The sequence below is a fragment of the Monodon monoceros genome, unplaced genomic scaffold (genome assembly GCF_005190385.1).
Source record: "Monodon monoceros isolate NGI ecotype Baffin Bay Population unplaced genomic scaffold, NGI_Narwhal_1 Super_Scaffold_20, whole genome shotgun sequence".
In the NCBI taxonomy this organism is placed as follows: domain Eukaryota; kingdom Metazoa; phylum Chordata; class Mammalia; order Artiodactyla; family Monodontidae; genus Monodon; species Monodon monoceros.
Genome location: NW_021703777.1, coordinates 22,299,223 through 22,311,917, shown reverse-complemented (window position 1 = coordinate 22,311,917; position 12,695 = coordinate 22,299,223). Strand labels below are relative to the sequence as shown.

Here is a 12,695-nt window from a genome sequence, read left to right as displayed (position 1 = left end):
GTTGCGGCAAGTGGGGGCTACTCTCGGTTGCAGTGCGCGGGCTTCTCATCATGGTGGCTTCTCTCGTTGCGGAGCACAGGCTCTAGGTGCATAGGCTTCAGTAGTTGTGGCACGTGGGCTCAGTAGTTGTGGCTCGTGGGCTCTAGAGCACAGGCTCAGTAGTTGTGGCACACAGGCTTAGTTGCTCCATGGCATGTGGGATCTTCCCAGACCAGGGATTGAACCCGTGTCCCCTGCATTGGCAGGCGGATTCCTGACCACTGCGCCATCAGGGAAGGCCGCCCCAGATTCCTCTTGATTTTAAATTTGTAACATGAAATATCCTTAGTAGGATAGTTGCATACAATTGTGACAAGGCATTTTAAAGAATATTCATTCTTTTTAAAACTCACCTCTCATAAGTGACCATTGAGGTCTGTATTTTGTTACTATAAATATAGTCAAGCCTTTGTTATTTTATATTAAAATTTTTGAAATACTTTTTATTTAAATGCGTTAGTGTTTTCTCCAAGAAAAAAAAAGATTACATGTTGAAATCATGCTGTCACGTTTCTCTAGTCACTTACATTGGAGATAGTGAGAAAGTACCTAACGGCTAATAAGGACTTGTAACTCCTAAGCTAAGTATCAGAATCACAATTAAATCATGATAAAAACCCTTGATAAACTGTATTATTATATCGTCTCTTCAAAGCAGGCAACTGTTAAGGCCTCCTCAATGGCAGATAATAAAGCAGGCCTGTATTTCATCAGACTAGATGTATCTTAAGTGCATGTTGACGAACATTGTTGATGCATTACCATGGACTAGGGAAGAGAAAAGAATGGAGTGATTCACCTGTTAACCGTAAAGCAATGAGACCATAAATTATTGCTACTTACAGATTCTTCTCCTGGCTTACATCAGAATAACAACAAGAAAGAATTATAGAGAGAAACAGAACAGGACAGAAGTTAAAGACTTGGTCCTTGTTAGGTAGACTTATACCAGCATCCTGGCTCTGCTCTGTTGTGCATAAGGCACCTTACCTATCTACATCTCAATTTCCTCACCTGTAAAATGAGATTAATATACCTTCCTCTAGGGTTCATGTGCAGTTAAATTAAAGGAGCAAAATCTATATGAAATTTATTAGCATTGTACCTGGTGCACAGTAGATATGCAATTACAGTGGCCATTTTTGGTGTCCTTATTCTTATTAGTTGCATTGATGAGTGGTTTCCTTATCGGTTTCACTTGGCACCATGTGGATGTTTGAAATCTCGTAACATCCAGCAGAGATTAGTAAAGGTTATTTTAAATATATAGTAAGAAGGTATTAGCTATGTAAGGTTCAAATCAAGTGGCTGATCCAGGAAATACAGATTATTTTTTTCCCCTTCACTATTAAGATATTGCTTCTGAGCTGTGATTATCATTATCCCCTGCGGCTTAGATGCCCTCTCAGAGAGCCTTGCTGCCTCTGCTGGATATTTACCATCTTATATGCCTTCAACAGCCCCACACCTCATGTACAAAGAGCTAAATAAATTAAATCTATTCCACTAGCTTTTGAAATGAAAAGGTAATATGTTTCCATTCTATAGGCAGATCGAACCAGTTAATTTTCATGAATTAACATAAATTTGGTGGGTTTAGACTAGAAGTGCCTAGAGGACTCTGACACTTTAATCTGCGAGTAAACAATCAACTGTGTATGTGTCTGTTACAGATTTGTCGCAAACTAAATGGCATCCGTTTCACCTGTTGTAAAAGTGCCAAAGACAGGACGTCGATGTCAGTGACGCTTGAACAATGCTCAATCTTGAGGGATGAACACCAGTTACACAAGGACTTCTTTATCCGAGCACTGGATTGTATGAGAAGGTACCCCATATGTCTTCAACTTTTTTTCTTTTTTAAAAAAAATTTTATTGAAGTAGAGTTGACTTACAATATTTGTTAATTTCTGCTGTACAGCAAAGTGATTTAGTTATACATATATATTCTTTTTTATATTCCTTTTCATTATCGTTTATCACGGGATATTGCATATAGTTCCCTGTGCTGTATAATAGGACCTCATTGTTTCTTTTAGGTCATTTTAAGGTTTGGGTTTGGTTTTTTTTTCCAAATATGTATTTTACTGGAGGATTAAACATTTAGTTACTTCACTGCATTTCCATGGCTTAGAGCTGATGACATGAGAGATAACATAATTTTAAGTGAATACTCATTTTAGGCAATAAAAAAAATGTGGCCAGATTTTGATCATCTGAATGGAAGATATATTTCATGAATACATTTAGACCTAAGTTGAAGGGCTCCGGTCCTTTCACATATAACACTTGAAGAGCACAGTCCCTTTTCATACAAGTCGTTATGTGTATGCACAAAATAAAACTAAGTCGTTATGCAAACAAAACAGCTATCCAAAAAATGGCAACTAACAGGTGATCTTCCCATGGCTTGCAGGGTCTTCCTATCTTTAACCTCCTTCCTAAAATTATTTTCACATCACTCATAATAAAGATGGGATTACACGGATCCTTTAAGATTGAGAATTAATATGGTTACTCTGCTGACATTTAAAATATTCTGCCTGAAGTCATGTTTCTTGATTCATTTCCACAGTAATTAAATCTAAAGTCTAAGCCATAATGGGAAAGAAAAAGTGCCTCATTCACAACATCTGTCAGCAAGGACATACGTTAATTAAAAACTTTAGCAAACTTGTCTCTTTGCCACAAAGACCGACTCAGGAGCACAACAGGAAACATGGGACAGGCTCCCTGATCCCAGAAAGGAATGTCATGTGATGCTCTGAGAAGGCTGCTTCTTATCTGGCATGTCATTAGCTCCACTTTTCTTTTAACTGCTACACTCTTTCCATGGAGAGGGTGATGCTTGCCTGCGCTCCTTCTATGCTGTATGTTTTCCCGGCTAATGAGAGGGTTCTGAAGTCCTCTCTTTTACCCCATTTCATGTCTCTTGGTATTTTCGTTGCTCAGTGGAGTTCTACCATAATTTTTGGATAAATGTATGAGGATATATTCAAGGCCTGACATGAGCATCTCAGCCATACGAAACATGTTTGGTTGTCATAAAAGACTTTTTTCAATAATAATCTCTCAACACTCACAGGGGAAGGTTCAGAATCTGAGTATAAAATCTTCTAATGTGCATTTAAAAAGTACAAATGTCACCATGGATGGAACAAAGATGCCAGGTGAGGAGGGTAGAGCACATGATGTTACAGGCCAGAAACCCTAGAGGGCTAAAATGATTCAACCAGCATAAATTATCTGGAAGGTGAAACTGTTACTTGTTTATTTAAGGTAGGGGTAAGAGAGGACCCTTAAATTAGAAAGGTAATTTTTTCCAATCCGTAAATAAAGGGCATATCTGTCATATATATTTTGAACTATAAAACTACATATTTTGGAATAGCATAAAGGTTGTATGGACCTGACATTATATATACAACACATTTGCTAATGACATAACATTTATGAGGATTTAGTTTAGGATTGTGAAATAAAAGTAAGGCACTATAAATTTAATCCAAAAATACTAAAGATCTTAACTTCCATATCCCCACTACTCTAGTGAAATTCAATCTGCCAAATTTATCCTTTGGTTTTGTGTCTATGTGAGGGCTGCATGAGAGTGTGAGGGCTTGTCCATGTGTGTGTGTATGCGTGTGTGTGTGTGTTCGTGCGTGCATGTGTTTAAGGGAAATAGACGTGTTATTGTCTTGAATAACTGATGTCCTTTCCCTCTTTGGGTACTGTCTTACATCACAAGCCCATAGGTTTGTAAGCTCTGGCCACAGGGCAGAGCAGTTGAGAGAATGCGGCTTTGGAGCCAGCTGACCTGAGTTTGAATCCAGGCCCGTGCCACTTAGCAGCCAAGAGGAAGTTAATCTCATCCTGCCTCTTAGTGCCTGAGGCAAGTTAGTCAACCTCTTGGTGCCTCAGTCTTCCCTTGTGTAAAAATAGACATGCTAATAATAGTAGCCCTTCTTAGGAGTGTCTCCAGGATTAAATGAATTGATATGTGTAAAGTGATTAGATCAACGTTTGAGACACAGTGATCACTCTACGATATTTGTTAAGAAAATAAATATCAAAGGTCATGATCTTCCTGAGACAATCAAATCTAGGCAATTATGAGCCTCGTATTTTTTCTGAATATATTATGACATACAGTTTGACTCCAATACCATATATTAGAATCTTGTAAATAAGCTTTCAAATGCAATGTTTTATCTATTTAAGAAAATAAGCTCTTTAAATACCACTTTGAAACTGTGCGTGTGTTTACAAATGCTGTGCTAATTATGGATGGATTGCATTCATTAAAGTAAGCCTGGATAGGTTTCTTATAAGTATTTTTTATGTTAATGTGTATTATTGTATGCCCTTACAAATAATCATAGAATTTGAGGTCAAGGAGTCACCTTAAAAATTTAGTCAAACCTGCTTCACCTTATGAATAATGAAACTGAGTTCTGCAGAGTGTTTCAGCAAAGACTACTCAGAAAATACTAGAGCCAGCGCTAAAACACAGATGCCTTAGTTACATTTTTTTATCCTGTGCTATACAGTAGGACCTTGTTTTCCTTAGTTGTTTTTTTCTTTTTTTATAAATTTTATTTATTTATTTTTTATACAACAGTTTCTTATTAGTTATCTGTTTTATACATATTAGTGTATATATGTCAATCCCATAATTATTTGGTTATGTATTTGACTACTTCACGTCTGTTAGTTGAAACATTATGTAAGTCATATGAGTCATAAGAACCATGTACTTTTTGAAATTGGAGACTGTGTGCAAGACCAGAGTGGTCTGCCCAAATCCTGAGACCTTGAAGAACAAACTCTAGTTCTAGAATGTTAACTCTAATTTCTACCTTATCTATCATGTTCACTATTGTATCTGGGCATTTGAGCACAGTGTCTGGTCCAGATTGAAATAAATATAAATAGTGGTTGAATAAACAAAGAACAGTCCAAATAGGAATTCATTCTGCTGCCTTCTGTTTTTCAGAACCGTGTAGCAACTTTTTCATCTGTTTTTAAAATTGTATTTTCAATTATGTTCTGAGATAGTAGTTCAGTTCTTACTTTTATGTCTAAGCCTTGTTTCCTAGGGTTGCACTTGGGTCTCCGTAGTTCAGTGGTCAGTCAGTGATTAGCCAGAAGTTGTGCTCAAACAGTTCAATCCAGTAAGGCTTTCAACCTCTGCTGATATATCTGTGTATGGACTGGGAAACATGTTCAAATTCAGGAGTTTTCGTAGCCATCCTGCCTTTTCTTTCCACCAGGCCATATTAGGTCCTACTGGTCAACCCAGGATGTGTGGAAATTGATCAAAGCCCTCCATGGTTCTCTCATGTCCAGGATCTCATTGCCCATTACATTCATGGCTAGTCCACTGGTCTGGGGAGTGGCCCAAGTGGGAGTGCAGGCTCAGGCCAGCTGTGAGGTTGGCAGTCAGCATTTGTTTGCCTCCAAGGAAGCTAATGCTTCAGACTGCCTGGGAGTAGGCTTTTCTACTCTTCACTTCCAATGCACTCAGACCCTGGGGCAGCAAAGTTGCCAGTTTCCATCGCAGCCTCTCCCTGGTAGAGGTTTAGCTGAGAGGGGCGGGGTGGGAGCCGCCCCAGGCAGAAAGACCACAGACTTGCCAGTCAGCAGTTTTCCAAGAAGAAACTCTTTTCCACTTGTTGCTTGTCTTTGGCTTATTATTAGGGTCCTGAAATGGTTGGTTTTGACAATATTTTTCAGTGTCATGGTTTCGGGAGGAGGAGGAGGATTTGCAGAGCTCTTTGCTCTGCCATCTGATGGACAGTCCCAGCCTCCAGACAATGGCTGCTTCTGGGACATTACAAAACTACGTATATTTGAACCCTGTGCAGTTTATCATTGAGGTGGATCCAGGGATCCAGAATTTTTAAGAACTTTACAAATATTCCAGGACACACACTGGATTAAAAAAAAAAAAAAAAAAGCTAGTGTTTTAAAGGAGTTTGATTTTTATGTTTTTAAATGTATTAAAGTTTTTTATTTTATTTGACATCAATTGCAGTTTATTTTATGTTTGAATTATTCTAACCACCTTTCAGGCTATTTACTCTAGATAGTTTTAAAAGTTCACTGGGGTTATAATATCAATGTTGTTTTTGTAGTTTTAGTTTTTTCCTTATCTATATTAAATTTTTCTACTGTATAGTGCTTCTATCTGTTAAATTTTCAAATTATTTATGGATGAGAGAAACGTTATAGATACAAAGAAATAAAGCTTCATCTACCTGCTTGTTCAGAAGTCCCCTCACCAGAATAAGGTTCATGAGAGTGGGGACTTTTGTTATCTTGTTCACTGCTATATTTTAATTATCAGTACCTAGAATAATGCCTAGTTAGAGTAGGTTCTCAATAAATATTCAATGAGTGAGTGAATGAATAACATAGGTTTCTAAAATGTTCAAGTCCTATAAGGAAGTTTTGTGCATACATGGGCATTTGGAAATAAGCAAATGAAATTATTGCTCAGCTGTGACATATTTATAAGCAAAAGTTCCAGAAGATGAAAGTGAAAGTCTTGGAGAGGTTTCAACTCAAATTCAAAAACAAACAGGCCACAAACAATCCACTTTAACGCACAGTCTGAATCTGTCAACGAAAATTTTAGAGACAGACGTGAAATAAAAAGGCGTTTTTTAGGGCTGCAGCCCAGGAGACACAGATTCAACAGGCATTTGAATTGTGCTCTACCAGACTACAAAATGGGGGAGGCTTATAAAGGCAAAACCCCACAAGGTTACAGTTAGTTACATGAGTTGTTTATCAAGAATTATAATTGGAGCTGGCAAGAGGCAGGGTGCTTGTTAAGTGAGGATTGGTTGGGATCCCAAACGGTTGCATAGTTACAGTGGAAGACCTTGAGCCCATAGGTTGCAGCTGGCAGGTATTGTTCTGAACACGGCTAGGGGTGTCCTTGGGTCTGGTACAGCTCAAAGGAAGTTCAGGTCCCCAGTGGTGCAGAGACTTGTCGGAGACCAGGTCCTCAATGGCCGCCCGACTGCATTTTTGTATGCCTGAGCCATGATTACTCTATCATCATTTCAACTTGTCATTATACCCTCTGTACAGTTTTTTAAAATTTCAGACTCTCTCTTTTCTTACATATCCAGTATTGCTTATAGCTTCACACTTCCAACATGTGCTGCTACTTACAGTCTGTTGGACTGAAATGGCACAAGATCCTCTTCAGATTAGGAAGTTGGCAAGGAGTGGGTAGGTCTGACTCTGTAAGGAACTCTTAGCGGTTGCCTATGTTATAAGACCAAAACAATGATTCTCACAGGAGTCCCACCACAGACTAGGTTCTGGGATAGAGCCGGGGTTGAGGACTGCTTGACTAAAGTCTGCCTCATTTAAACCAGCCACCATTCAGGAATTGATTTTAATGACTTTGTGGTATGACTATAAGCCTGGTATAACAATCCTTTCTTTGAGTTTTGAAGTGTATGTGTATCGCCAAATTCTCCCTTGATCATCTGTGGCAGGAATTTATGAAATGGTGGCTGAATAATCGGCAGATTTTTATTTTTAAAAAGAAAGGGAGAATGCGTCCCCACTCTCAGTATCAGCGCTCAGTTGTTTCTTATGGAATCACCATTGAATGCTAAGAACCATCTTGTCACAATGCGTTTGCAAAAAGCATACTTAGTAGGGACATTCAAACTTATATTTGATTAATAGGTGATTGGGACTGGATTGGAAAATAATAAAATTTGACTGGATTATAAAATGTCATGTTTTATCAAAAAATAATTGTGTCAGGAAATTTAATTGCCACTAAAAAGTAAATGAAAATGAAAATGCCAGTGCACTGTTATTTTCCCTTAAGAGGAACTCTAGGATTTTGTGTATATACAGTGTAGCAGTGTGACACCATATTGCTTAGTTGTCTGTCTGTAACTTTTATTTTCCTTATGTTACATTATTCTTCCATCTGTCATTCTATAATGGCTCTTTAAAGTTAAGATAGCTGGTATGCCATTAGCAAGACTAATCACGGTATGCTTCAGCATACAACCTACTTACTACCCTTAAGATACAGGGCTTTAATCATTCTATTTTAGTAAATATTTAATTCACAAGAGAGGGATTAAAAGGCCCATCAGCCTTATTTTTATTATCCTGCTGAATGTCATATTCTCAACATGAAGTTTACGTGTCGGGGAGTGTAACTTATGAAATGTTCTGCTTTATAAATAAGTGACCTTAATCAACTGATGTCGGTATAGGTTTTATTTCTCATGACTTTGTGGGATTTGTTTCTGAGTCACAAAGGTCATTTATGTCTTCCTTCTTTCCTTAGTCTTGTTTCCACTTTGGCTTTTTTTTTTTTTTTTTTTACTTTTGATTGTACTAGTTGGAGAAGAGCTCCCATTATTTCATATTATCCTCTATTTCAAATATTGAAGTGAATAAGAAGCATTGCAGACATAGGTAATTGAAGCTTTCAGTTGTCTCTTGACTGTTGGAAAGGGATGTGTTTATGTAGAACAGCCCGAGCCGGAGCAGTTTCTCCATTATCACTTAGTGTTATCTCTTCCCTTGAGAGTTTCAGTGGTGTGTTTGCTGCATTATTTCAGTCCGTATCTGTGACAAGGAAGAGTAATAAGCCCAGATGAAGTCACTGTCTTCTTAGGCATGCTAATAATTACGTGAAAACTTACCCCACTTAGGATGTTGTTGCTTCAGCTGCTGGTAGAGAGCACACGTCTATAGAAATCATGTGAGAGCAAATATCTCTTAACAAGATATCCACAGATGAACCACCACAAAAGAACTGCTCTTACTAGAGAAATCAAAGAATGACCTACAAAAAAACTTTCAACTTCCTGAACAAAATGTATGTGCTAATTTTAGGCTGTCTTCTTCATACATTTATGTGTGTCAGATTATTTTCCTACTAAAAAGTAGTAGTTTTGAGATCTGTTTTCTTTTCCCTAATTTGTTTGGTATTTAATTTTGTTTTCAAGTACTAGTGACTTGAGATCCTATAAGTATGGAGCTTATCATTCAGAGCCGTTACAAGCTTTAGACACACCTTTCCAAATAAGTCACTTCTCTCAGTTCCTCAAGTTATTAACTGAGGACCTAGACATATAAGTGTATGGAATATGTGCTTTTCATTTAATTTAATGAAATAACATGTAAATGAATCTAATTTAAATAGATTTAACTTCTGCCACAAACACGGGTTTTTAAAGTCAAGAAGACCTGGGATTAAATCCTTATTCCAGCAATTATTTTCTGTGCCGCTTTTAAGTTAATGAATCTCCAGGCCTCAGTTTCCTCATCTGTAAACCAGGAGTAACTCTCTCTCTCTCTCTCCTGTAGGTGTTGTGTTAAATGACGTCACCTATTTGAATTCTCTATGCCCGGCAGATATTAGGTGTTATGCTTAATAAGTGTTACCCTGTTCTCCATGCTTTCTCCATTTTTACCTACGCTACTTAACCTTTCCTGTCCCGTGTTTGTCTAAAAGTGCCTCCTCTGAGACTCCTGAGATTGAGGAATTTTCCTGGTGTTCAAGATCTTAGAAGAAAAATCCCAGGATTAATACTTGTTTTCTGAAAGGCTTAAACTCTTTCAGTGACTTTGGGCTAGAAGGTCTGTAAGCTTTGCTAGAGCTCGACTAATAACTTCAGGGGAATCTAGGATCAGCTGAGCCTGGAATAGGACGTTAGCGCTCATCTGTGGTCCCCAGAGAGCAGTGCCTCAGCACTCAGCCAGTGGAACTTGGGAATGTCCAACTCTTGAATGCCCACAGACTTTACTGAATATCCAGTAAATAATGAGCCAGGACCCCACCTCAGGAAATGACCTGGACAAATGTAATCATTAGCAGAAACATGTCACCATCATATTCATAGTCAAATGTAAACAGTTATTGAGTATCTACTATGGCAGTGTACCAAGCTAAGCAAAGGGAGACATAAACTTGTAATAATAATAGCAACTAAGAGTCAATGAGTTCTTGCTATGCACTAAGAACTACATGAAACATCCTATGTGAGGAACCTTTATTAATCCCCACAATGAGAATATGAGATAGATGAGGTCACATGCCTAAAACTATTATTATTAGAGTGGATCAGAGGAGAAAAGGAATCATTGTGGGCTGGGTGGTCCTGAGGGAGGTAGGATTTGAACTGTGTCTTGAGGATGAGTACAATTTAGGTAAGTAGCAAGGAAGAGTTAGGAGGTCTTGACTAGGAATATCTAAGTGGTTAAGGCTAAGAATATTAATTCATCATATGCGTTGGGTGTTTTCGTTTCCATAACTGGTCTCGTGGTGTGTGTCACCTTCAACGACTCCCATTCTTGAGCTGATATCATGTTTTTGAGATCTATGTTCATATACAAGGTCTAGTTCTCCCCTTTTAATAGCTGTATAGTATTCCTTTGTATGAATAGAACACAATTTACCTATTCCCCTCTTGAATTTTAGGTTGTTTCTGATATTTTGGTACTATAAGCAACAGTGTAATAGACATAGTCACATGTATAACTATGAACACAGTATGAAGGTACGTAAACGTATAAGTGGAATGGGTGGTATTTATATTTTCAACTTTACTAGGTGCTACCAGATTGCCCTTCAAAATAGCTATACTAATTTATGTCCCACAAGCCACGCACACATGCTCCCATGTTTCCACAAGCCCCAATATTTGTACAATAAGAATTTTTACCAATCCAATGGGTAAAAAGTGCTATTTTCGCTTAATTTGTATTTTTCCAACAATAAGTGATATTGAACATCTTTCTAAGCATTGATTGGCCATCTTGGTTTCCACTTTTGGTAGCTGATCTTTATTGTCTCATATACTGAGGGTTTGCATATAACTGTGACTTTTAAAAATGTGACTTTATAAGGCACTGGTTTATGGTGTTTACGTTTCAGAAAAGAGGGTTTCAGGAGTGGTAGTTTTTAAAAAATATTTTTATTTGTTTTGTTTATTTTCTTTAAAAATGAAAGCACAGTGAAATAGGACAGAAGGGTCTCTCGGATTTGGAAAGAGAAGTGCACAGTGTTTTGACAGGAGCCTGTGATGTGATCTGAGACTTTTTTGAACTCCACTTTAGACAAGGGAAGGAAATTTCCGGCTGAGCCACAACGAAAACCTAATAGGTGATTAGGGAGATGATTGATGCCTTTGCACTTGGAAAATGAGGTACAGCAGGAACTAGTCCTAGAAAGGGCTTGTTTGCATTACAGAAGCCAGAGATGCAGGCAGCCCAGGCCTGAATGATGTGTGCAGAGCAGTTATGCCGAAACCCAGCAAGTTTATTTATGCTCCCAGAAGGTTGAGACACAAGACTCAAGGCTTAAGCTAGTGGTGTAGCCTCATATCGTTGAACTTGAAAGCCATGTTCAAGGAGAGAAACAACTCGGAATTAAACATGTGGATATGGAACAGATATTGTAGTTCTATCTCAGATTCTGTTTGCTTTTAAAGTTTACAAGTTTGTTAGGGCATTCTGTTCCCATACAATAGTGCTTCCCAAATCTCAGTCATTCATTTAACCACCCAAAGGTTTTTTTTCACAAGTGTCGCATGAACAATCATTTATTTTAGCCTTGACCTGGGCAGGGATGTTCATGAATTCATACAATTGTTATGTTTGTGTTTGTCCTAATGCACGTGAGTATAAATCCCAAGCTATTAAAAATCAATGCATTGTCAGTGTACCGTGTAAAAATTCCTGTCTTCATCAAAGAGCTTACTGTACTCAGGTAAACACTGTCATTAAAAGGGTTTCAATCCTCCTTCTAACCTGAAATTTGGTTGTAGTGCTCCAGTCTCTAGCCCAGGGTAACAAACTGAAAGTCTTCACAGGCTACTGTCTAATGAAAACTGGACTGAGAGGCAATAGAGTTTATGAAAAAGCAGCCAAAATACTGTAAACTTTTCTCCTGATCAGAAGATCACAGACGACAAAGAAGTTCAAATGCCCAGTGTGATACATTTATACCGGAGGGTAATGATCTCAAGTTCTATGGGCAAAATATATTATGCACAATTACACCGCATTCTCTTCCATTCATTGAGCCCATCAGAATTTATGTGAATGTGAATGACATCTTTATAAGGATCAAGGGTGTAATTTATAAAACATATCATTTACAAAATTGGTAGCTGATTCGTAGTAACAAGTCGCATGTGATATTTCTCAAGTATCACAGCGTTGTTTTGGGGATTTCACTGCACTGAATCCTCTAAAATCTAACCATCGAGACAGCTGAGTGGACAGCAGGGTGTCAGGTGAAGTAAGTACGGACAGTCCCTGGCTTAAGATTGTTTGTCTTAGGATTTGGGGACTTTACAATGGTGCAAAAGGAATACGCATTGAGTAGAAACTGTACTTGGAATTTTGCTCTTTTCCCAGGGCTAGTGATATGCAGCACAGATAATCTCTCGTGATGCTGGCAGGGCAGCCACAGCTACCATTCAGCCACGGGATCATGAGGGGAAACCACTGATACACTTAGAGCCATTCTGTTGTTCAGTACAGTATTTAATAACTGATATGAGATATTCAAGGCTGTATAAAATAAGCTTTGTGTTAGATGATTTTTGTGCAACTGTAGGTTAATGTAAGTGTTCTGAATGTGTTTAAGGTAG

The 12,695-nt window shown here is 38.0% G+C and overlaps 1 protein-coding gene across 5 annotated transcripts in view; it reads left to right on the top strand.

Annotated features, from left to right (window-relative positions):
* Positions 1–12,695, top strand: part of INPP4B (inositol polyphosphate-4-phosphatase type II B) — a 582,093-nt gene that overhangs the window by 537,628 nt on the left and 31,770 nt on the right. For all 5 annotated transcript variants that reach the window (XM_029234954.1, XM_029234953.1, XM_029234952.1 and 2 more), the window contains one exon: positions 1,713–1,867. In XM_029234954.1, coding sequence (XP_029090787.1) covers positions 1,713–1,867 — 155 coding nt within the window. The remainder of the gene's footprint in view (positions 1–1,712; positions 1,868–12,695) is intronic.